At 39.7% G+C, this 24,058-nt stretch overlaps 2 protein-coding genes across 2 annotated transcripts; one reads left to right on the plus strand and one right to left on the minus strand.

Annotated features, from left to right (window-relative positions):
• Nucleotides 1-143: 143 nt before the first annotated feature.
• Nucleotides 144-23,038, plus strand: plekhg6 (pleckstrin homology domain containing, family G (with RhoGef domain) member 6). The gene is made up of 15 exons (XM_085176893.1): nucleotides 144-1,204; nucleotides 4,870-5,074; nucleotides 5,604-5,732; nucleotides 6,019-6,156; nucleotides 6,573-6,668; nucleotides 6,776-6,826; nucleotides 7,106-7,255; nucleotides 8,921-9,031; nucleotides 11,010-11,159; nucleotides 11,283-11,417; nucleotides 11,945-12,064; nucleotides 12,178-12,310; nucleotides 12,407-12,522; nucleotides 13,948-15,407; nucleotides 17,366-23,038. The coding sequence occupies exons 1-15, from the start codon at nucleotides 1,185-1,187 to the stop codon at nucleotides 17,541-17,543; spliced, it is 3,192 nt and encodes a 1,063-aa protein (XP_085033019.1). The 5' UTR covers nucleotides 144-1,184; the 3' UTR covers nucleotides 17,544-23,038.
• lag3 (lymphocyte activating 3) lies at nucleotides 18,058-20,417 on the minus strand. Its single transcript, XM_085176899.1, has 8 exons — nucleotides 20,303-20,417; nucleotides 20,084-20,213; nucleotides 19,697-19,905; nucleotides 19,262-19,516; nucleotides 18,862-19,170; nucleotides 18,527-18,775; nucleotides 18,293-18,414; nucleotides 18,058-18,172 (listed from the first exon to the last, which is right to left on the minus strand). The coding sequence occupies exons 1-8, from the start codon at nucleotides 20,361-20,363 to the stop codon at nucleotides 18,077-18,079; spliced, it is 1,431 nt and encodes a 476-aa protein (XP_085033025.1). The 5' UTR covers nucleotides 20,364-20,417; the 3' UTR covers nucleotides 18,058-18,076.
• Nucleotides 23,039-24,058: the final 1,020 nt, after the last annotated feature.

Here is a 24,058-nt window from a genome sequence, read left to right on the forward strand (position 1 = left end):
ACATCGATGAGGAAGGAACTTAAAAAAAAAAAAAGAGGGACAGAGATCCTAGTTGAATTTCAGTCATATGAAGGTCAGCACAGTAATACTGGCAAGCTTTTTACCCCTTGATTGTGCATGTTCTTCCTCTGGTGCTGCACCCACACAGGGAGGTCCACCCTGCAGTTGAGGACCACTGAAACTGTATTGGAAACTTTGTGGTTCCTACTTACAGTAGGGCTGACCGCTGCCACATTCAATGACTTTTCACAGCCCCATAAGCTTTCATTGAAACCCTATCATTCAAGCATTATTCATACTGCTATAGAAAAGAGGACACACCTGTTCCCGGTGTCTCTCAGCTGAGCGACTTTTATAATACAGTTGTTTCACCGTGCAGATTCACATAGCAATCAGTAACATTTGAATTGAAAAGTGTAGTTTCACATGGTTTTATACTTAAAACAAAAATATTTACCGACTGGATGATAATTGTCAATCAATGTTGCGCATCAATCAAATGTAAAACTCAAGTTTTAATAAATGTGTCATGTCTCTTTCTCTGTGTGTCTGAGTTACATGTGTGAAAAATGTAATTGTGCATATTTCACTGGAGGCACACTGCCAGTCTGCATTCCAACGTGAGGCTTTAATCATTAACATGAAATCTTATCTTTCTTTCTGTGGCTTTAAATGGAAGGACGTTTTGCTTTTAACCTAACCTGATAGTTTTATAAAAATTCTATTTCCTTAGCTACATTCCTTTGCCTAGACCTCTTCCCCATAACACCCTGTGCATGCAATATAAAACACGAAGTACCCACACCACTGAATCTCATCTCTGTATCCTTTATTGGTTTTCTCATATAATGAATAGCTGAACGAACACACACACACTCTGCTGCTGTTTTTAAACTTTCCTGGTTGTTCGGGGTGATCAATAATCCTGATTGACAAGAAACAACAAAACAGATCACCTTCAAAGAAGCAAGGCACCACCTCCGCTTCACTAAGCACCTTAACTGCGACACATTAACCAACCCTCAGCGCTGATTTGTTGACTGCAGAATCCAGTCGTTCCTGTCAGGCCAGTTGCAGAAGGGAAGGGGTGCAGATGAAAAGAGTAGGGAGGGAGGGACAAGCAAGCTAGAAAGAAAGGAGGTGGAGAAAGCTAACAGAAACCAAAGATGACTCTGTGAAACAAAATGGATTCAGCCAAGTCCAGGTAAACCTTATGATTTTATCTGTTAAAACAGCTGTTGGTTAAAGGGTAGACACTGCTTTGAAGGAACAGTTTGTTTTATGTGTTGACCACAGCAAGGCCCCGACACGTCAGAGCTCATGTGTAGATTCACGGACTCTGATTTGATTTGTTGGCTTGCTGAAGTTATAAAATTACCAGCAGGCTTGTCTTTATTGACTAATCATCATGTTTTAAAGAAGATCCAGTGCTGTAATTCCAATATACTTATAATTCACTAATCACTGAGTTACAGTAGGATATAGGCAGTGATTGTAAACAAGTATGACATGGTGATGAAAGCACCTGAGTCAGTGCGCTGATGTTTGACAGTAGAGTGACAGCAGATGCGTGTGGTGTACTGAATCTGTTTGCTCGTGTGAGAATCTTTGCTTTTACGATACTTTCTAAGACTGTCCAAATGAGAGTAGGAATCCTGGTAAAAGTGTTAATGTAAAACACACCTGAAGCTTTAATTCTGCCAGTCAATGACACCGCAGGCTACAGCTGTAAATGGTGCAGTGGGGAGGGGGGAGCCTTAAGCTACTGCAGGAAATGTTACAAGGTAGAAATAATGACAGACAAGTCCAGGTGTGACACCCTGACCCGCACAGCTGTGTAACGAGACCTGGAGTCATTAAAAACTGCTGGTGTCCTGTTTTAATCAGTGCGATCAGGAGTCTGTTCAGACGGCTCACAGCTGGTATTCGCCATGTCACTCTGATCCTTTAAAGTCAGAATGTGGGTCAGTATTAGAGCACTCACTTCAGACAGGAGCTCACGTGTATTTGACTGGTTTTGTCACCTGGTCTTTTTGTGACTGTCTTGCTTATTTAATCTTTTTTATTGGAAGTAAATACGTTTGTTATTAAATCTGCCATGTATCTTAATAATAATAATAATAATAAATTTTATTTATGAGCGCCTTTCAAGTCACCCAAGGACACTTTACAATAGGATAAAACATTTAGTAAAACAATGGCAGAATAAGAACTATAAAACAAAAGCACAAGATAAAATGAACAAACAGTGGATTCACAGTGAATATGCAGATTTGAACAGATGAGTTTTGAGTTGACTGTGGAAGACTGTGGACAAGAATGGACGTAGACTGGGTGGAAAGAGAAGGAAGCAATCTGTTAATGTTATGTAGCTGGAAGTAGGCAGAACGGGTGAGATTATTGATGTGAGATTTATAGGAAAGTGAACTGTCTAGGATCACACCAAGGCTCTTAACCTGAGGAGAAGGGAAAACTGTGGAGTTATCGATGGTGAGTGAGAAATGGTTCGCCTTCAAAAGGTTGGATTTGGTGCCAATAAGGAGGATCTCAGTTTTATCCTCATTGAGCTTTAGAAAATTAGAGGCAAACCAGGATTTTAACTCGGATAGACTCTGAAAGGGAGGAAGGTGGGAGGGAGGAATCAGGTCTGCAAGAGAGATATAACTGGGTGTCATCAGCAAAACAGTGAAACTGAAGATCAAATTTGCAGAAAATGGTACCTAGAGGGAGGATGTATATTATGAAGAGAAGAGAGCCTAAAACTGAGCCTTGAGGTACACCAGAGGTGACAGGGAATAGACGAGAGCGAAATTATCTTAGTTGAATAAACTGGGAATGGTCGAGGAGATATGATTGAAACCAGGCGAGGGGTGTGTCAGAGATGCTGAGAGAGGAAAGTCTGCTTAGAAGTACAGAGTGAGAAATGGTGTCGAAGGCTGAGCTCAGATCTAAAAGGACGAGAATGGTGAGAAGACCAGAGTCAGCTCCGATTAGAAGATCGTTAGTGACTTTAAGTAAAGCAGTTTCTGTACTGTGACATGAGCAAAAACCAGATTGAAATCTCTCGTAGATATTATTATTAACCAGGTGTAAATGAAGTTGAGCTGCAACCACTTTTTCGAGTATCTTAGAAATGAAGGGTAAATTGGAAATCGGATGGAGGTTGTTAAAGTTGTTAGGATCTAAAGAAGGTTTTTTCAGTATAGGAGTGACTAGAGCAGTCTTGATTAAGGAGGGAACGATACCGGTGGTGAGAGAAGAGTGAATGATAGCAGAGATGAGTGGGAGTGGCAGGATTTCACAAGCCCCGTGGGCATGGGGTCAAGATGACATGTGGCAGGCTTTGATTTACATATGAACTCGGAAATATCAGATAAATCAGGAAGATGAAAAGTGGAAAACGGCTCAAAAAGGAGAAAAGGTTCTGGAGAGGGCGTAGACACAACATTTGATCTGAGTTGCTGGTGGATGTTATTGATTTTTGTAGTCCAGAACAGCATCAAGGAGTTGCAGGTTTCAGAGGAATAGAAGTGCGGTGGTAAAACGTTGGGAGGTTGAATTAGTTTGTTGAGAACTGACAACAGAGTCCTTGCATTACCCTCATAAGAACTGATAATACCAGAGTAGAAGCTTTGTTTGGCCTTGCTGATGGAGTCTTTATACTGAAGTACGTGATATTTATAGATTTCTGAATCAACAGTTAAACCAGATTTCTTATATTTACGCTCTAGCTGCTGAGCTTTGGCCTTCAGAGCTTGGAGGTCAGAGGTAAACCAGGGAGCAGAGCGAGCGAAGGAAACAGAGTGGGTTTTTACAGGAGCCAGAGAATCAAGGACAGTGCGTAGACAATTATTATAATATAACAACAAATCATCAGGAGTAGAATAGAAGTCCGGAATCTGAACATTGTCCAAACTGGCAGTGAGAATCTCCATATCAATGTTCTTGATGTTGCGGAACGAGATGAGACGGGTTGGCTTGGTAGAAGAGCAGCAGAGAGTGAGATTAAATGAAAGGAGGAAGTGGTCAGTTATGGGGATTTCAGTAGCAGAAAGATTCGAGGGAGTAAGACCAGAACAGCAGACCAAGTCCAGGGTGTGTCCTTTAGAGTGAGTGGGAAAGTTGATAAATTGCTTAAATTCAGAGCCTTTGAGACAGGAGGAAAAGTCTCTGGTGAGCAGAAGGTCATTATTGTCCATGTGAACGTTGAAATCTCCCACCAAGATCACATTTGGGGAGAGAGATGAAAGATGGGTTACTGAGGAAGACAGGGTTAGGTTTGGGGGGTGAGGGGTATACAGTAGCTATGATGGTGGGAATGGGTCCAGTCAGCTCACATGCAAGGACCTCTAGAGAACTAAAGGTATCAACATTAACTGGCAGGACTTTCAAGTGCTGGCGAAAAAAGATTGCGAGACCACCCCCACGACCGGGTTTAGAAAAGTAAACAAACCCCAGAGGAGTAGATTCATTTAGCTAAGAAAAGTCATCAGGTTGTTGCCAGGTTTCAGTTAAGCAGAAAAAGTCAAACTTACAGTCAGATAGGAGGTCTTGGATGAGAGGTCCCTTACTTGTCAATGAACGAATGTTTAGAAGACCGAAGTTGAGTGGAGTTGCTTCACTTTTGTCTCTATAAACTCAGTGAACAGTGAACTTAAATTAAAATAAGCAGATCAATACATGCATAATCAAAGAGTCATCTTTTTTTTTGTTTTCCAAGTCGTTCAGAAAGTGTGTAAAGATTTATTTACACTAAAGCAGAAAGCATTGAGGCAAAAATGGAGGGACACTGTGTGCTTTGTTTTCTTTTTGAAGAAGTCATCACACATTTTGTAACGGCACTGAGTAACTCTGTGTGCTCCTCTTTAGCCTTATCCCAAACGCACAGCATGTAAACAACGGAGGGGGGAGTGAATCACCAATGGAAGAAACGGTGCTGCAGACTGTGGATGGAGAGAGGCAGAGGGAGACGGAAACCAGAGAGCTTGATGTCGTTGACGGGAAAGCTGAAGACCTAAACATCCACCACAAGAGGGAAGCAGACAAACACAAGTACAGCACAATCGGCTATCAGGCAAGTGGAGTGGGACAGAATTGTAAGGATGGGGCAAGCCTACTGTTCTGGCACCAGTGGGGGAAATTAAGTAGATTTACTTGAGTACTTTAATTAAGGTAATTTTCTTGTATATGTTTATAGGCTGAAACCCATTATTCCTTTTTTGTTTTGCAGCTTATTGACTTATTCTGGACAACTTAGTATTTAAAACTAGTTGAAGTATTTTTCATACATTATACTGATTTTTATAGAGATCAACACTTTATGCAACTTAAATATTAAAAATATGACATTATGAAAATTATAAATTGGCACTTGAAGTACTCTTACTTTGACTATTTAAATATTTCATTGATAAAAATCCCAGTACTTTCACTAAGATGTCAAAAACCTTGACTTGTAAAATACTTCTTCTGTACCGAAGTACCGTGCATTAAGTTTAGATTCAGTTCTAGGTGTGTTACACTGTTTCAGTTCATTTATTTTCATTGCAATCCTCTCTTGTGCATACATGCTCACATGTCCCGCTGCATTTTTGTGCTTTCAGAGGCGAACGAAGCAAAAGGTTGTGAATGACTTTGCAACTCTGAGTAAAGGAACTTCTGCAGGAGCCAAACCCAGAACTGCACTCAAACAAGTCCTGTTCAGCCAGGGAGTGTCTGACAAAGCGTCTGAGGTATTGTGCTGTGCTCATCAAACTACATGCTGGTTTTCTAAGGAACAGATACAGACTTGCTGTAAAGGCAACCGCCCACTCAAACGCCCAAATTTACAGCAGCAGTGCAGTTCATTCTGTTCCACTGTCATACTTTTAGATGTAACCTGTGGCCAAAACTAACATCTATTTCTATTAAGGAAGGACTGATTCAGTAGAGCGTCATATTTTCCCCTCATTTCCCTGCCTGATTATTTTCTTCTTCTTTGTTATTTATTCATTCTCATGGTTTATAACAACTTCCCAGGAGCGAAGTCAACTGGATGGGTTGAAGCAAGTCCTGGAGGCCTTCTCTCTGTCAGAGGATCTCAGGTGGAGATGGAACGAGGAAAGTCAGGGAACCACGCTGGAGACGAGCTGGACAGATATAGTGCAGTCTCATTCAGTACGGGCCCTATCGTTATATGCATATATTTCTTTTTCTTACTGCCAACAAATCAAATTAAAAGAACAAAACAGATCAATTCATTGGCCAAGGCCTGACATCCTGTAGTTTATTCTTATGTGGTCTAAATGCCCTGAAGTCCACAAATTGTTTATTTCAATAAACCATGCCATTGTACATGCTTCTTATGCACTGCCTTTTTAGGAAATAAAAGCACATTTTTCTGGCAGGAACAATTGAGCTTGTGTCCTGTGTGAACTGTTGGCTGTGGGGGTGGCAAACAGTAATAGAGGAACTGATACTCTGTTGGTCTTATTCTGGCTGTGGGACTCGTTGATGACAATAATCATTACACAATATGCACATTTGACATTCTTTCTGATGACCCTGACATTTCTTCTGCTTCCTCTTTTCAGACAATGTCAAAAATGCAGAGACACCAGCAGGAGGCGCTGTGGGAGTTTGTCTATACTGAACTGACCTTCATCAACAAGCTGCTTATTATAAAAGACGTAAGATGTCACTCTCTAGCTGCTTACAGTCAGTTACATTAAAGTTTCAGAGCGGAGAAAGGGAGTTTCAACAGGATGTATAACAAAGCTGTGTCTGCCTTCCACAGTTGGTTATTGCGGCTCTTGTCCAATTGCACCAAAAAGGATTTCTCCAGGAGGTCAGTGTGCAAAGCATGCATTATCATTTAAATACTAAAAACACAACAGTTTGCTGCACAGTCACTTCACCTGCAGGACTTTTTTTCCGCTGTTCTGCTTACCACTGACATAGATTGATTAACAACGAGAACATCCGCTTAAGATGAGGCAAAATATAACTCGAGTGCAAGTGGAACATGTAGCACAACAACACATTTCCACTGAGAAGTCGGAAAATATAGCAAAGCAGGGGAGTTAAACACATGTTTTTATTTTTGTCGCACTTCCTGTTTTAAAAGGTGACCCCCGAGCAGCTTTTCTCCAACCTCCCCTCCATCCTCGAAGAACATCAGCAGTTCTGGCAGGAGGTGGTTTATCCGATGTTACAGGAAGCGCGAAAAACAGGCAAGCCCTTTGACCCCATGAGGTTAGACCCTGGATGCCTCCAGGTAAGTTCCCCTGCCCCTGCCCCCCACTGTCTGAATGATACTGTACGTGCAGACAGTTTACATTACCGGTCAGTTATAGAGTCTCCCCCCTTCATTTGCACCTCTTACATCATGCTTCACGTCTATGTGGGTACAGGTTTTGTTTCCATATGAGTTTGCTTTTCTGCACGTTGTTTTGGAACAAAACATCCACCAGATGTATGACATATAAGTACATTTACTCACGTACAATGAAGTAATACATAAAAGTAGTCCTGCATGTGGAAACACTTGGGATATATTTATATATTCTGCCATTTTTCTAGGCCTACTTGTATACATTTATATGCATATTTCTTTAGGACAAAGACACAGTTTTTGTGGTTTTCCCTCTGTACACCATCACAGTGGATTTTAAATGAAGCAGTTAAGATGCAATTGAAGAGCAGACTCTGAGCTTTAATTTATGGGTTTTGCAAAAACTTTGGATAAACTCTTTGGGGCATTTGGGGCAAGTGCATGATGACAGAATTATTTCCACAGTTAAGACAACAACTAACCGGGTCAAGAACATAGTATGAGGGTGGGGAGTTTGTGAAGTGGGGGGTGGGGGTGGGGTAAGTGAAGTGGGTGAGGGGGGATATCATTATAAAGATCTACGCCTTCTTGAATGTAAATATAGAAGGTTTCTAACCAGATGCAAACCGCTGGTTACGCGCAAGAACAGGAAGGACAAATTAGACTGCTCCAGAAAGCATCGAAAGTCAAAGAGGTGTCGATGCAAGTGAGGGAGGTCATCACTGGACTGAAAAAGAAAAGAAAACCAAGACAGATAAATAAACCAATAAGTAAAGAAGGTACAGTCTTAAAAATAAAGACTATGTGAACCAGCTCAGCTCAACCAAAAGAAAGACAGAGGAAGATAACTAAGGTGCATGATGACAAGGTTATTATCTTATAATGCTAATTTTTATATTATTACTGTATATTATTATTAGTGAATTACTTCCATGGTTAAGAAAAAACAACTTCACAACATCTAACTGAGTCAATAACACTTGTGGGGAGGTAGGTGTACTATTGTCACTGTCTACAATCAAGTGACGCCTTGATGAATTTAAATGCAGAGGGTTTACAGCAAAGTGCAAACCGCTGGGTATACTGAAGAACAAGGTAGCCAGATTAAACAGTACTTAGCATTCATCCATATGTTGTAAAACTGATCAGACTGCAAAAGGATGAGGACTAAAAAAAAAGCAACCCGAGGGTTTCTCAAAGCAAAGAAATGTGATATTCTGAAATGGTCAAGTCGGTCACCAGGTCTCAACCTGAAACAGCAGCTTTTACAGTTACTGTAGATAAAACTAAACCAAGTATCCAAGTCTGCACTTCAATCACATGTTTATTATTTGATTAATAATTCACTGCGGTCGTGTACAGAGGCAAAACTGCAAAGAAATTGTGTCTTTGTCCAACAAACTATGGGCCTAACTGTTCCTGCAACAGGGAAATTTGAAGCTCTTCATGTGTGTCATAATGGAGCAAAGTGAAGTATCAAAGGATTAAAAAGGCATATTTAACTAGAAGGCGGCGTTAAAGCTAGCGTTAACCTCTGCATCATTAATAATAATGATAAACATACTGATGTGACTTTGTGGGGACTTATCCTTTTCTTTTTTTCCCCAGTTTCATAAACGCTTCTCTTCCTATCATGAATACTGCTGGAAGGAGGAAGACAATCTTGAATTCTCGCGCAGGCAGATGGAGAACAACCTACATTTCTCCACTTACGTCCAGGTACAGTGAAGCAGCAGTAACATCCATATACAGCCTGTGCATGCATTCTATACATCTGAAGATCAAAGAATTGCTCTCCCACACTAACCCAGTTATTATTTCAATGTAATTCATTTTAATGACTGACTAAAAGTTCAGTTGCTATTGGTTGTGTTTTGTGGTTTGTAATGTTTTCATAAGCTTGTGGGCGACTTCTTAGAGCTGCTTCCTGACGGGCACCAACGTCTTCTCCAAATGATTCAGCCTTAACAGCGGTGTGAAAGATATCTAGTTCACAAAGATTTGTGCAGAAGATTTATGGGAAAAGAGTCTGCAAGAAGAGCGTGACCTACAACACCTCTTACATATTTGGCTAACAGGCAAAAGATCCTCACTTTGTCCCTGAGAGAAGAAGCGAAATCCTTGTGGGGATGGTCACGTCTGGTGTCGAAAAAAATCAGAATCATCACAAACATCGCTGTGACGAGTCAGAAAGTACCTTTAGATGAACATAATCATATTTAAACTAAAACCAGTTCTATATTTGTAGATATTTCCAGCAGAGTCAGCTAGTGCTACCTTGTGTTTAACAGTTAAAGCCTTCCTTTACCAAGAACTGGCGCTTACTGGGCAATGAGGGTGTGGCTGTTAAAACAAAAATAACTCATTTAAGGTTTTTTTCTTTTTCCAGTATAGTTTAATTCAGAAGGTTTTAGAGGTGGTTCTGTTATCAGTCACCGAGTCTTCTGGCAGTTCATTGATAAAATTATAGAGAAATCAAAGACTTCTGTGAATTGTCTTCACCTTCTTGTTTAATCACTGTGAAGTCGATGATTTTAGCTGCGTTCAAATATATAATTAGTGCATTCGTTAGATAAAGACAGTTTTTTTTTCAATTCTGTCCCTCCACATCACCACAGTGGGTTTTTAATCAAACAATCAATATGTGATTGAATTGACTTTCTTTGAATCTGCTCCTTCCATCGGTTACTCATGGTGGTACAGCAGGACTTGCTATAATTCAAAGGGACATCATTAAATGCTGTTTCCCTGAGATGCTTTGCCAGGCCTTCAGTGAAGCAAAATTCAGTTGCTGCTGTTTGTGGTTTTCTTTTTTCCGCCTTCCGTTTTATCTTTAGTAACTGAAAAGCTGCTCTGTTTGATGTGACTGACTTGACCATTGCAGAACGCGTCGTGTCTTTGCCTTGAGAAACTCTTGGACTGCTTTTGCAGTTTGCTTCGGGTCACTATCCATTTGCACTGTGAAGCCCTGCCCGATCGGTTTTGTAGCATTCGGATAAGTCTGATATATGTAGTATATGTAGTTTTATGGAAAAATCTAATCTGTCCTTCCTGCTCTTGAGCGTACCCAGTGGTTTGCGCATTGTTGTAAACCTGCTATATTTGCACTCATGGAGGCATCTGTTGATTGTAGATGTTGATAATGATGTTGTTGTTGTAGATGATAGATGTAGATGTTGTAGATGTTGATAATGATGTACCCACCTCCTTGACAATGTTTATGACCTGATTAGTTGCTGTGTTGTTGTTGGTCTTGTTTGCCTTAAACGTGGAAATAATTCTGTCACAATGTCTTGTGCGACATCTGTTTCACTTTCCCTGACATCTCTTTGGGCCTCGTATTCAAAATTACTGGGAACTTTGAATCACTTGCAGATATTATGACTGCTTCATTGTCAAGAAAGAACAACAGACCATGAAACTGTTTGTCACTTTGTCTAGATGCGTAAAGAAAGTTTTTCTAAATTGCTGAATAATTAATTTTTTTTCTTGAACCCACTGAATTGAAGTTGAATGCCTGCTGTTTAGTCACGCTGTTGTGGTGTACAGAGGCAAAACTACACAAATTGTGCATTATTCCAATGAGTCTTGAACTTAACTGGATAGTTTTAAGAAACCTGGTTGTCAGGCTATCAGTTTTATTTTAAAAGCATCAAGTTGAGTTCATATTCTTGTGGGGTTTTTTTGTCCTCTCCAGTGGGTAGAGAATCATCCTCAGGGCAATCGGATGCGTCTTGGAGACATGCAGGCCAAACCCCATCAGAGGATCACAAAGTATCCCCTGCTGCTCAAAGCTGTGCTCAAACACACTCAGGACCCTCATGTGGAGCACACACTCAGAGGCATGGTGAGGATTAGATACCTTTAAATAAAATCCTTTTGAATTCACCACAGAATGTTTTTCCCTTTATAGATGCAATATGCGAGTCATTTTATCACACTGGCCTCCTTTGTTTGTTCCCCTGTACAGTTGTTCAGTGTAAAGAAATTTTTGGAAGGTATCAATGACTACCTGCGACTAAAAGATGAGCAACACGCACTCAACATCTCTGCTCAGAGGATAGATGGGTATGAGGTGGATGGACTAAATGAGGAAATCGACAGGGTAAAACACATCTTTGTCATCATTTTGTCACTTTTTTCTGTTCTTTGGAGTTATTTTGTAGCCTATGGATTGACCTTTCAACAAAGAATAAACAGACTTACTTCATTCTTAAGCCCAGAGGACATTCTGTGTTGAAAGTGTACTTTTTTTTTACTGCAATACAGTCTACACAGTGCATTATACATAAAAAGTGCATTGATGTTTGTGTGGCTTGAAATCTGGAGAAGAGAAAAAGTTTAATTCAAAGATGCGAGAGCTTAGATGTCACATCTGTGTTTACTTTGTTTTGTGGATGTAAAGCACGAAGTGCTGTAATGAAGTTCTGTGGGCACTGAGTTTATTGTTGTGGTTTTCTAAATGGTGGGATTCACACAAGAGTGGGTTACATATTGGTGAGATGCAGCAGGTCAGTGTTGAGTTTATAATCACTAGTGCGTGTAATGTAGTGAACAGGAAACTCAAAAAGATATTACCTCTATTCTTTTGAAATGCTACTGATATTTACATGAAGTTGATTTCATTGACAGCATGTCCAAGAGATCTGCAAGTTTGACCTAACGTGCCCCATCAAAGGTGTAGGTTCTGAAGTTGTACGCAAGCTGCTGCGTGAGGAGAGCTTGAAGGTTCGAGGCAGGAAAGACAGTAAAGTGAGCAAAAACTGTGCACTTAATTATTATGATTTTAATTTGCGTTCCTCAAAACTACTACAAATTACTTTGTATTTATTATTTTTTTTTCCCCTTTTCTTGGTATGATGTAGCTGGAGTTGGTGGCTCTGCTTTTCTCAGATGTGCTTCTACTCACCAAAGTCCAGAAGAAAACAGAGCGGCTGAAGGTGGTTCGACCTCCTCTGGCCCTCGACAGGATGTACTGCATACCACTGAAAGATGGCTGTGTGTAGCACTTTCTTTTAGACTAGAGTCGAGACACTTGGATGTAGCTTAATTATTATAAAAAGAACAATCTAACTGTCTGTCTGCTTCTCTCAGATTCATTTCTCCTTGTGGAGGTAGGTGAGCTTCAGAGCGCTATGAACGTCGTCATACTTGTCGCCAGCACCTCAGAGAATTGCTCCATATGGGTGTCCACCATCCACCAAGCGCAGGTAACAGAAAATAAAATAAAATATTAGAAATTTTGAAATCTTTGTAGTCTGGCTTAAATTTTATCTGTAAGAGCACCATACCCTTTGTTATGAGAATGACAGTGTCAGGTTTTGGTTTAGACCCCACGTAGTTGACAGAACTTTAAAAGTATCTTCTTATTGCAGTCATTCAGTGTTACAGTGTTGCTATTTTAACACTGATATAAATAAGACACAAGCTCAGTGACTTATTTTCAGTCATGACTCTGGATAGTCATGTTTTGGAATCTTTTTTTAAATTCCTCCAGAAAGATATTTAATTCTGCCAGATTTCCAGAAGTGAGAGCAACTCCATCCCTGGCCTTGTTAGCAGAGAAACCCATATCATTTTTGGACAAAACTCAGGCAGCCAGCTGTTTAAGGAAAACTAAACATGTCACTAATGGTCCAATTGGGGAGGGGACCAGAACAGCTCAGCTGCTGTACACTGAGGATAAATGGAAGGTTGGATTAAAGTTACTTTGGTTACCTGTTATAATGCATGCAAGAATGCATGCCTACTTTTTACTGTCCTGCTTTGCATAATTTTCCATCTTCTCAGTGGAAATGTATCATTGTGCACTTGAGTTATGTTTTGTCTCAGTTTAAGCGGATGTTCTTGTTGTTAGCCAGTCTATGTCAGTGGTATGTAGAGCAGTGGAAAAAGGCCGGCATGTGAAGTGACTGTGCAGCACATTGTTGTGTTTTTAGTGCCTTCTAATACATTTTGAACTAAATCTGAGTTATCAGACTATCTGCAAAGTTGGCTCCAAAAATTAAAAATATGCATATATATAACAAAATTATTTTTTCAGTTTCAGTTCAGAGTCCGATCCTGAACCTCCTGAATTTGGCTCTGGCTGGAATTTGTGTTGATGTTGATATTTTCACTGATATATCCACGGATATTTTCATTTTTGTTGCACAACTTGTCATATTTGGTCTATCTAGCATTTGTTTTTTGATAAAAAAAAAAAAATTCATTTTAAGTCCTGCAAAAGACTTTACAAGACTGCCTGATTTTGGGGGCAAACTGCAGATCCTGGTTAAATTTTATCTTGAGAAAGTTCAGTAAAAGAAATTAAGAATTTAAAATAGGCTTTGATCTTCAAAGGTGCCTTTTCAGTACCCGCCCACAATTCAATCCAGTTTCATAAAACATCTAAAACATAGTATTGACATAGTATTGCTAGTAGAACTTGGGGTACTTCATGTAAAAATGAATGGCAGATAGAATCTGTGGGCTGCATTTGCAAACCATTTATTAATTTCATGTCGTAGCTCCTTCGTGTGACGGCAGTACTTTCAACGTTTTGGTGGAAATGTGTGGAACCAGTAGGTGGTAAATGGGTGTTTTTATGTGTGAACCAGTTGAGTCACATTTTTTTTCTTTGGATGATTTGTTAGGAAACACTGAGGCAGTTGAGAGAGGCAGAGCACAACAGACAGGAGACAGAGACAAACCAGCAAAATGAAAACCCTGTTAAAGAAGCAATGACAGACGATGTGGAGACAGAAGAACAACCTGTTGCACAGCCAGGAATGGAGACCTCGATGGACGAATCCACTGATGATACTTTTATCGCTAACTCGATAAATAGGTTGGCAGAGCCAGAACCGTATCAATCTCCAGGTGAGATGACCACTAATAAAACTGAGTTACCTTTCTGGTGCACAGAGCCCAATAACACTGAGGACAAAATCAGGAGCAGGAGGCGTTCACCAGCTTTCAGGGGACATGAATGGATAGAATTGGGAGTGAGGCATGATCAAAGTGGAACCCAGGGGGAGGATGAAGACAGAATTGTTGAATCTCAGATTACAGAGGAGCAGAGCATGACTTTGAGACAGTCTTTCCCTCCTCAGGATTCTCTCACAAGTGCTGCACTGCCATTTAAACATAACACTGTAAGAACATACAGTTTTTTACCAGGTGAACTCCCAGATGTTGACTACCCAACAAATGAAGATGACACTTTACAATCTAATTATCAACCGATAATAATGAAGGGACCTGAGTTTTTAAGACAGCAAGAAATATTAACAAAAAAAGACTCAGATTCCCTCTCCGTGAACCAGGACACAGGGAGAAATTCCAGTGGCAGTCTGTTTGGAGACACTAAGACACCTCAACAGGCGTGGGTCTCCAGAAATATAAAGTCAACTGGGATACAACGGAGGAGACCAGTAAGCACAAATCCAGTCACTTTTCGCACATCTAAGGAGTTTTTTCAGAGTTTGGAACAAACTGGGGCTGCTTCAAACAACTACTTTTCCTCTAATTTTGGCTCAGACTACAACCCAAAGCTGAAAAGAAACTCTCTTCCTACCTACATGCCCTACCAATCTAATCCACAGCAGACACTCAAACTGGGCACCCTAAAGTCAAACCCAGACACGTTTTGGAATGATAGAGTCTTTTCTGATCCCCAAGCCTTCTCTGAATCTGAGCTGCCTGACAGGAAGTTTGAAAACAAAAAGCCCAAAATAAAAACCCACAGAAGTTCTTCTGTTTCCAACATGAAACCAAAAGGAAAAGCCAGATTTCGCTCCATTAGCTTACACACGCCACCCCAAGCAGACGATGAACATTCCTCACGACTGGAGGGCCTTTTAGAAAGAGCAAAAGACAGAGACAGGGGGAGAGGAGGATTTAAAAAAGACAGAAATTTAAAAACAACAAATCTGAGGTCAAGAGACCGTTCTCCTTCTCCCTCATTTTCTGCCACATCTTCGCCGTCACGCAGTGATGGAGACAGAGACACAGACTTGGAGGAAGTGGAAGTAGCAAGACCCAAGGCCCTCAGCGTGAGTCAAGGATGGAAGGAGCAGCTGGTAGATGGAGATGAAGATGAGCAGGGGAACAGGTCAGTATATGGCAGTGATAAGTTCCCTTTGTTTTCATTTTTATTCACGTTTTATTTAAAAGGGACCTTTTATCCTTCTCCTTATTTTCTGTCATCTATCTAATCCCCGCAAATGAAAAGCTCAGGCTTTTGTTTTGCTCTAAATGTTCGTTTCAACCTACGAATGACGTCAAAGAGGGGCCATATCCCTAATATGGTCTTCTCAGGCACACTGTAAGAGCATGCACCCCACCCACCTGCTGTTCAGAAAACTTTTATTTTTTAGAGGCGTTAATGAGAAGAAAGCTGGCTTATTTCAGCCTGAGGCTGCAACAAGGCCCAGTACAAGATAAATAAGGCCTATTTTGAACTGTGAATCATGCAAAGCTACTCTAGTAGAGTCCGAGAATAAACACAGAGCTGTAAACGAGCACTACCAGGACTACTTAACATTTAAAAACAAGTGATTACTGCCAGGCAAGTGATTTTCATCTTCTAAGAATAAAGACATAAGGAATACATGTAAAACAACAGCCCTGAACATTTACTGTCACACACAGACAACAATCAGAGAAAACATGCACCTATTATATCAACTCAAAAGATTTACATATTACATATTTTATCTTTAGATCGTTATGGGTATAAAAGCTTTCCTCAGAATAGCTGAGTTATCAAGATGAAACAGAGCAAATTGAGCCTTAAAAGCCACAGTTTTCCATAACGTTCAAAGAAGATTTGTTACATTAAAATTTCCATTGACATTTGAAGTCACTTGTGGTATTACAGTATTTGTACCTTCATAATGCCTTGCATTGCTGCTGATTTCTGCTGCATACTGCACTTACCACAGTAAAGACCACAGTGGGGTCGGGTGGGATGCTTTCTCTCATGTGCCCCACATACTGACAGACTGAGTTGAAGCAAATAGTTTACGCTGTAGTGCAGATCAGACATTTAACTAAAAAAACTCACTGACTTAAAATAGTGGACAGAGTTAGCACGCATCACTTTTAAATATATCTTTAAGCCCATCAAGCTTCTAATCTTTAAATGAGTTTTCAGTGAGGTGTAGGCTGGTAACAAATAGACCGTTCTGTTACAGTGGAAACTTTACTGTCTCTAACCTCAATGTGCCATAAGCACGCTTAGGTTTTGATTAACATAATGAATAATAATGAAGCATTTTTTTTTCTCACAAAACACTGAGAAAAAAAACATTTTTCTTGTTTTAAAGTTAGTTTTTTATGTCAGCAGCACTCCTAAAATATTTTTTATTTACTTTTTTCTAAATTTAAATTTTGTTCTTTTGGTTAGTAAAAAGTATGTATAATTCCTCAATTATTGTTGGAACATTTATTCTAATTTAGTGCAATATTGAAAACTGTGGGTCTTTATACATAACATTATACATAATCCTTATACATTATACATTATAACAGGTATTATGTAACATATAATATCTATATAATATGTATTGATATATGATTCTACATGCTATAGAAAACAGAGATATAAGTACTGAAGTATAGAGTTACTTTTACTGTGTTTTTGTTTTTACTACTTTGAACTTCTTCTTCACTACGCCGTTAATTAAAATAGCCTCCTCTACATCAGTTTAGTAACATTAGTTGCAACTCTTCAGAGTCAAATTAGTAATATAAAATGTAATTTTAATCTTTTTATAGACTCACTTAACACTTTAAGCCTGTGTTTACACGCTTTAGACTCGGAGTGATGTGCACCTTAATGCATCAATAAATATGTTGTACTAAAAGCAACATAATGGTAAACCTGGACATTCTGCATGTTTATCTTTAATGTTGTCACTGAAAGCACATTGCTTTATATATATGTGCTTATTAAAAATGCATCATCCAACTTGAGGTAGACTAAAAGCTCTTTAAGAGGTCACCTGATTGTGACCCGGTAAATGTTGAAAGAATGATGACCTTTGACCTTTTGTTTCCCCCTTTCAGTGTGTTTGCAGAAGGTGTAAATGTGGATTGGCCCGGCTGGTGCTTTGATGACGAAGAAGTTAATGATCATTTACGTCCTTCCACAAATGGTTTTCTGGAGGAAATCAACAAATCTTTGGCCTTGTGTGGTATCAGCGAACTGTTGGAGCAAGAAGATGGCGAGTGCAGCCAGGTGTAGCGCGGAAACGGCATTGCAGCTGTAGCCAAAGAGTGGTTTCAGCACCATTAATTATTCTGAAGTGAATGTAAAATAGCGATAAATGTAGTCAGTGTTTGGTTTATAGAGCTAGTGTTTGATGTAAATACTGAAACTTGTTTTCTAAGTTGCTGTGTATTTTATTTATATGAGCACCAATAGTTCTCTGCCACTGACCAACAATAATTCGACTTTGCATACGTGTAATAAACAAAAATAGATTTATTTCTGTTAAATGCTCTTTATTTGTCAAGCAGTTTGTTCTCAGTTTGTCATTTAAAAGCAAATGTAAATCGTCACACATACAACAGTTTAAAACATGCACAGCTGAAACACAGGATATAGTGCATTTCATTTTTGTTTGAATGAAACAGCATTGCTACAGTATCTGCTCTGAAAATATTTACAAAATCTGTGTAAACAAGAGTCTCTCAACATATTGCAGGCGGCAAGAGATTTTGCTTCAGTTTAGTGCTCTGAAATTCTTCCAGCGAGGCCTCGAATTTTATGTGTCCTTAGATTTTCTCCCGGTTCCTTTCTCTCTCCTCCCGCTCGTTGGAGATGGTATGAACAATGGTCTCCAGGGCGGGATACTGAAAGATCCTTTTCCTCTGTGGGGGAAGAGATGTACAGCGTTATTTGAGGTAATCCCTACAGATATAATCTGTGAATCCACGCTTTCATATTTATTCTATGCGCTTTTTCAAAATGACAAATTTTGTTATTTTTACCCTTTGGCGGTTCTTGTACATCTGAGCCACAATGAGGAGCAGAACAATGAGGAGAAAGCTGAGGCCAACCACTGTGGCGGTGTTATTTGATGCGCTTGAGGATTTCTGTCCGCTCAGACCACCTGCAAAAATATTAAAAAAAACATTTTAAAAAAAAGGTTTTAATGTTCTTTATAGTTAATATTTATTTTTCAGCACAGCAGAAGTAGAAAAACACCAAAAATTAGAACTTACTCATCAGATGAGTATTGTATGTCACATTCCCCAAAAGGCCATCTTGCCCATAGAAACTACATGTCCATTCGCCCCAGCTCTCCTCTGACCCGTCGGTAATGATTATATCCTTCCCCTTCTGGATGGACCCAACAATCGCGGTGCCATTTTCATCGTAGGTCACATGAGCCCACTCGTATTTGGTGACCTCGCTTGCATCGCTCAGCTGGCAGGTCAGCGTCGTTGAGTATTTTTGCTTTAAGCGGACGACTGAGAAAAGAAACAAGAGAAATGATTTTATATCAAAAATACAAGTGCATTGAATTTTCCCTCAAACTGAAAGATCACAAACTTACTTTTAGCAACAACGAGCTGCAAAGTCCGAGTCAGCCTTTGCTGTTCTGCATTCCCACTACATCTGTACTTTCCTTCGTCCTCGTATGTGACCTCATTAATACGGATAGACCTATCCCAGCGGAGCCGATCAGGTGAGGACGAAGCCAAAGAAAGCAGTTGGAGATCGCGGGTGGATGGAGACACAGGATTGATTTTCTCCCAGCCTGCGCTCAAAGTTCTTAAACCAGAGGAAAACACACAGGGGAGAGTGACCGGAGACCCCACAGTAGTGTAAACCTTGGCGTTATCTTTGGGTGGTTGGATGATTCCTGTGCAGGAAAGAAAGAAAGAAAATTGTTAAGAGCACAAAATACTTTATTCAACAGCTTCATAAATCAGTTGTCCAGCTTAATATTTCACCTTTCACATCCAGAGCTGCTGAAGCTTGGCCCTTTTCTCCTTTGTACGTCACGACGCAGGTCCAGGTTCCGCTCTCTTTCTCGGTGACTCTTAAAACCCTTGAAACTTTGTCGCCGTGCAAGCCGGTTTTAGCCTGAGGCAAATATGGGTTGTTGTTTAACATCCACTCCACAGAGACTCCATGACGCCAAGGTTTCAAAGCACAAGACAGTTGAGTGTTGCTCCCAGAGAGGGGAGCCGGTGGAGAAAAGGACACTGTAAATAAAGAAAGTGAGATTTCTGTCAATTTACAGTAAATACTACATACTACAGATGCTTAATATTTATTTTATTGGTCAAACTTTTATATCACAAATAAATATTACTGTTTTATATGGTAAAAAGCTCTGTGGTCTTTTGTAATTAGTGTAGGCGTGCTCGATTAGTGCTTCTTACCTTTAATAAGTCTGAGCATGACCTGCTTTTCAATCACTTGGTTTCTAAGGTCCACTTTACAGGAATAAAGTCCAACATCGTCCTCTGTCACGCTGTTTATCTGAATGCTGAATGTGCCACTTTCAAGCTGTGGGTGGGGGCACTGCACACGTTGGGACCATCGAGAGCCGCGGTATTCCAGACCGTTCCGTTCCTTCCTCCAAATAGTGCTGTACATGAAGGGGAATCACAACAATCCAGAGTCATCAGCATATAGATACAAGTCTTTTATTAGTGAATGAGGAAGGAGTTTGTTGTTGTTTAAGGGGTTAGAGCTGGTTAATCTGCATATGAAAAGTGAAAGAGAATAGCAAAAATGTAAAAAAAAAAGGAGAAGTTTCATCTTACCCTTTCTCCTTATGACTCCAGACAATCGCAGGTGGACTTCTGATCAGTATTGCAGGGTATTTACAGGGTAATACAACATCCGAGCCTTCTGCAGCAAATACTTCACTGTGCATCGCCTCACATCTGGCTCCTGTGTGAAGAAAAACATGAAATTAACTTCAAATTTTAAAAAAATTACATTTTAGCGCAGATTTGCTTTTGAGTTGATCGCACAGTTACCTGTTATAAGAATGGAAACCATCCCAAAGATAAAAAAATCCAACAAGTTTGTTTTGTTCATTTTGGTTTTGTATCCACAAACTCTTAAACTCTGCCTTTCTCTTCAAGCGCTGCCTTTTCTGGTATGTTTTTGCGATGTGGGTTGAAGAGGTTTATATATCAGCCCGTGGGAAGGTACCGAAGGCAGGGTGTCTGGTAGTTCCTCTGCTGATCATGTGACTTCAGCTACACGCCAAGCGTTCTTGCGGTTTTTCTTTGTCAGCCTGGAAACTATAAGACAGAGATGTAAACAGGGAGCCCCACTTCCTCCCACGGATTCTCTCTAATGTATTTCCTGTTTCTTTTGCGTCAATCACTCTGTAAAAGTATGTTCGATTATTGAATTTCTAAACCAACGAATACACAAGAAACATACAGTATGAAACCATGGACAGTAAGATATCCATGTGTTTGTCAAGGACGAGTATGCTCAATTTTTTTGATGAATTTAGCAAATATGTGGAATATGTTTTTTATACCTCTAAAAGTCACTTATGTTACACAAACTTTGGGGGCAAATAAACAATAATGTGTATATACAACATTTACTCCACAGCAAGTGTTTAGAATATCTTCAGCATCATTCACGGAAGCTCGAGTTGCTGTTTTGAAACCGAGATGGCAAAACTGCAACACCAAACTACTTTTCATCATCTCGTCACTGCCAGTTAGTTTTGTTTACAACCACTAGTTAGCTCCACTACTCACGATCATCATCATGATCATCATCATCTCCAGCTTGAGAATGAGGACATTTATGGTATCTTCTTGTGAAGGATATTCATGAAAGTGAATCATTCCCTCCATTCTCATTTTTTAGTCGCTCTCAGCTCAGTAGAAACGGGCCTACACTGCCAGACAAACACGTACCGTTTTAGCATATTCCATTCAATATCAAGATGAAATGCTCACAGGGAATACTGTCAGGTTAGAGGAAATACACCGATTACAGCTCTTCCCCTGAATCTCGTCAGAGGAGTTAGACACTTGTAGGAGATCATTAAGATAATGTGGAGGTGAGACGGGAAGGGAATGTCTGCCTGCCTCACTGAATACTTCAGCCACCTGAGAAGTGATGCTGTTAAACAGGGCCTTGCTTTGACAAAGTGTGGTTTATATTTTTTTTCTGTTTGATATCGTGTGTAAATACATTTAGATGTACCACACAAAGAATTGCTGCTGCGGGTGTGGTGTCAGTAAAATGTCAGTATAATAAATATATACTGTCTGTTCATTTTACCTTTAGAACTATTTCTATGTGTTGTTTTTCACTCTGCTGTATAGTTAAATAATTACACATTTTCTGTTTAATTATTCACCACATCAGTACATGACAACAGACAATACAGAATACAGGCTAGGCTTACATTAAACAAAGAAAATAGCACCAGGCATCAATCCACCTGTGTGCGAAGCTACCTGAATCTTCTTTTATTAACATCAAATACACTGTATTAAAGTACAGTGAAGATAGATAGATAGATAGATAGATAGATAGATAGATAGATAGATAGATAGATAGATAGATAGATAGATAGATAGATAGATAGATAGATAGATAGATAGATAGATAGATAGATAGATGCGTGCATGCATAGAAAGAAGAGAAACTAAGACAGTTACCCAGATATACCTGAGAACATGTGGGTGAAACCTCAGGGCTGTTTTTCTTCATCTTGGTAAGACATTTTCCTTGGTGAGAGCCATGTGACTTTTGTGTGACTGATATTGTAATCCTTTCATCTCATCCACACTGAACTTCCTTTGTCGGCCTTCAAATTGAAATCACTGTTTTGTTTATTTGATCTTGAGGCTTTGGTTTAAGAAACACCCTGAGAGAGCGGGGGGCCTCTCAGCGTGTTACTCAGTGCTGTGAGGTGGTCTTTCCCTCAGCTGTCGTTTATTCATCTCCACCGTATCTGAATATGTGATGAAGTTACCCTGAAGGAAAACACCCCTCACATGGAAACTACTGCTCTTTGAGCTTGAAGGGATGCAGATGAATATGCTAATAGAGATTACTTTGGAAAATAGTCAAATCAGACTTCTTCTGTACAAGTACAGCAGATGAGTAGTTTGTTCCCGCCTCAAGATTTTACTGCATTCTCTCATCTCTCCTCGTTGTCCATTTTCTAAACTCACAGCAGCATTTCACAACCTTTAGTAGAGAATGAATGTTTTCTGTTATTGTCGATAGTTCTGCGGTTTAATTTCAGTAACTGACTGAATTATAGCAGGGTCACATATTCTGTATTTGCTTATGCTGAAATATCTTTGCACTGGGTTTTACTGGCAGGAAGCAGAGTGCAGATAAAACATGCGGCTCTGCTGAGAAATTCTTTACATTTTTTTATGTCAGCATTTTATTTGCACCGGCATTCAGAGCAACAGTGAAAGGGAACTTAACGCTGTACTGCGATGCAAAAACCGAGTGCGTGGCAAAATATTTTTCCAAAATTACACTTTGGGCTTGCTGGAAAATATCTGATTCATGTTTTTTAAGCATTAACTCAACATATATACACAAACAAAGCTGCACTTTTTGACACTTTTTTTAAAATTGTTTTTGGGTTTTGTTTTGTTTTTTGCACATTTAATCTAAATTGAAGTCAAAGTTAAATTAAGGTTGCATGTTTACAGTAAAGCAGTAAGCCTTCTCTGCACACAGTATTGCTCTGTGGTTATGCTAAATGTGAATGGAATCTAATGTTTGATGATGTTTTGTTTGGGCTAAATTTCCACACAGTGTCTGCCGCATTACCAATAATGAAATACAGACAAAGATCAACTGTGCTGGTCTTATTTCTTTGAAAAAGACAAATTATTCCATTCAGCTCTTTGCAACAGTAAGACTGAAAGTATCAGCATCTGTCACTGATGTCATCTGAGTGCGTATGCGTGTGTGAATGAGAGAGAGAAAAAGGCAAAATAGGCAAAAACAGCCTGAATGTTTGCAGCTGCAGGCCCAGCACCAAATCTCATCAATCAATTTGTGGTTTTTGCCAGTTTTTTAGGCACACCAACCAAATACCACAAATGCAGAATTCCTGCAGTATGTTTGTTAGTTTTTAATCAGACTTTAGATTGTGTTGCTGATGACATTTGTTGTGTTATATTGGGGTTTTTTTTGTTTTCATTTACATAAATGAGAAAAACTAAATGATATTGAAATTTGCAATGGGCTGCTTAGCCTGCATGGATTGTCTGATTTGCAATAGCACTTATGAGGTTTGCAATAAAATGTATTCTTTTTCCCCCCAGATTTTTTTCAGTGCAAGAATTCACCTGTCTTATTTTCTGCTTTTCAGTCCCTTTTAGGGACTTATAGGAGGGCGGCTGAATGTGAACATCAGGACACATATATAATTATGTTGCGCATAGACTTCACATGCAGATGTTTCATAACAAAACAGCAACAGTTTCCCAGCACAGAAGCCCCTCGGCACTGAAAGCTAAACACACTTCTCTACTTCTTGTGCACCCACAATTTCACACCAACCCACTCCACTCAGCTTGCAGATGACACCACAGGGTGGCACATAATTGTTATGAGGCTGTTTACAGGCATGATTTGCAAAGCGACTGATGTTGTTCCATCAATAACCCAGCGTTTAACACCTCCAAAACAAAAGCTTCAGCAGACAGAAAGAGAATCCTGCTCCATTGAACAAAGGTGGAGACAATGTGGAAAATGTTCCAACTTTAAATTCCTCAGCA

Source organism: Neolamprologus multifasciatus, chromosome 11 (genome assembly GCF_963576455.1).
Source record: "Neolamprologus multifasciatus chromosome 11, fNeoMul1.2, whole genome shotgun sequence".
NCBI classification, from domain to species: Eukaryota; Metazoa; Chordata; class Actinopteri; order Cichliformes; family Cichlidae; genus Neolamprologus; species Neolamprologus multifasciatus.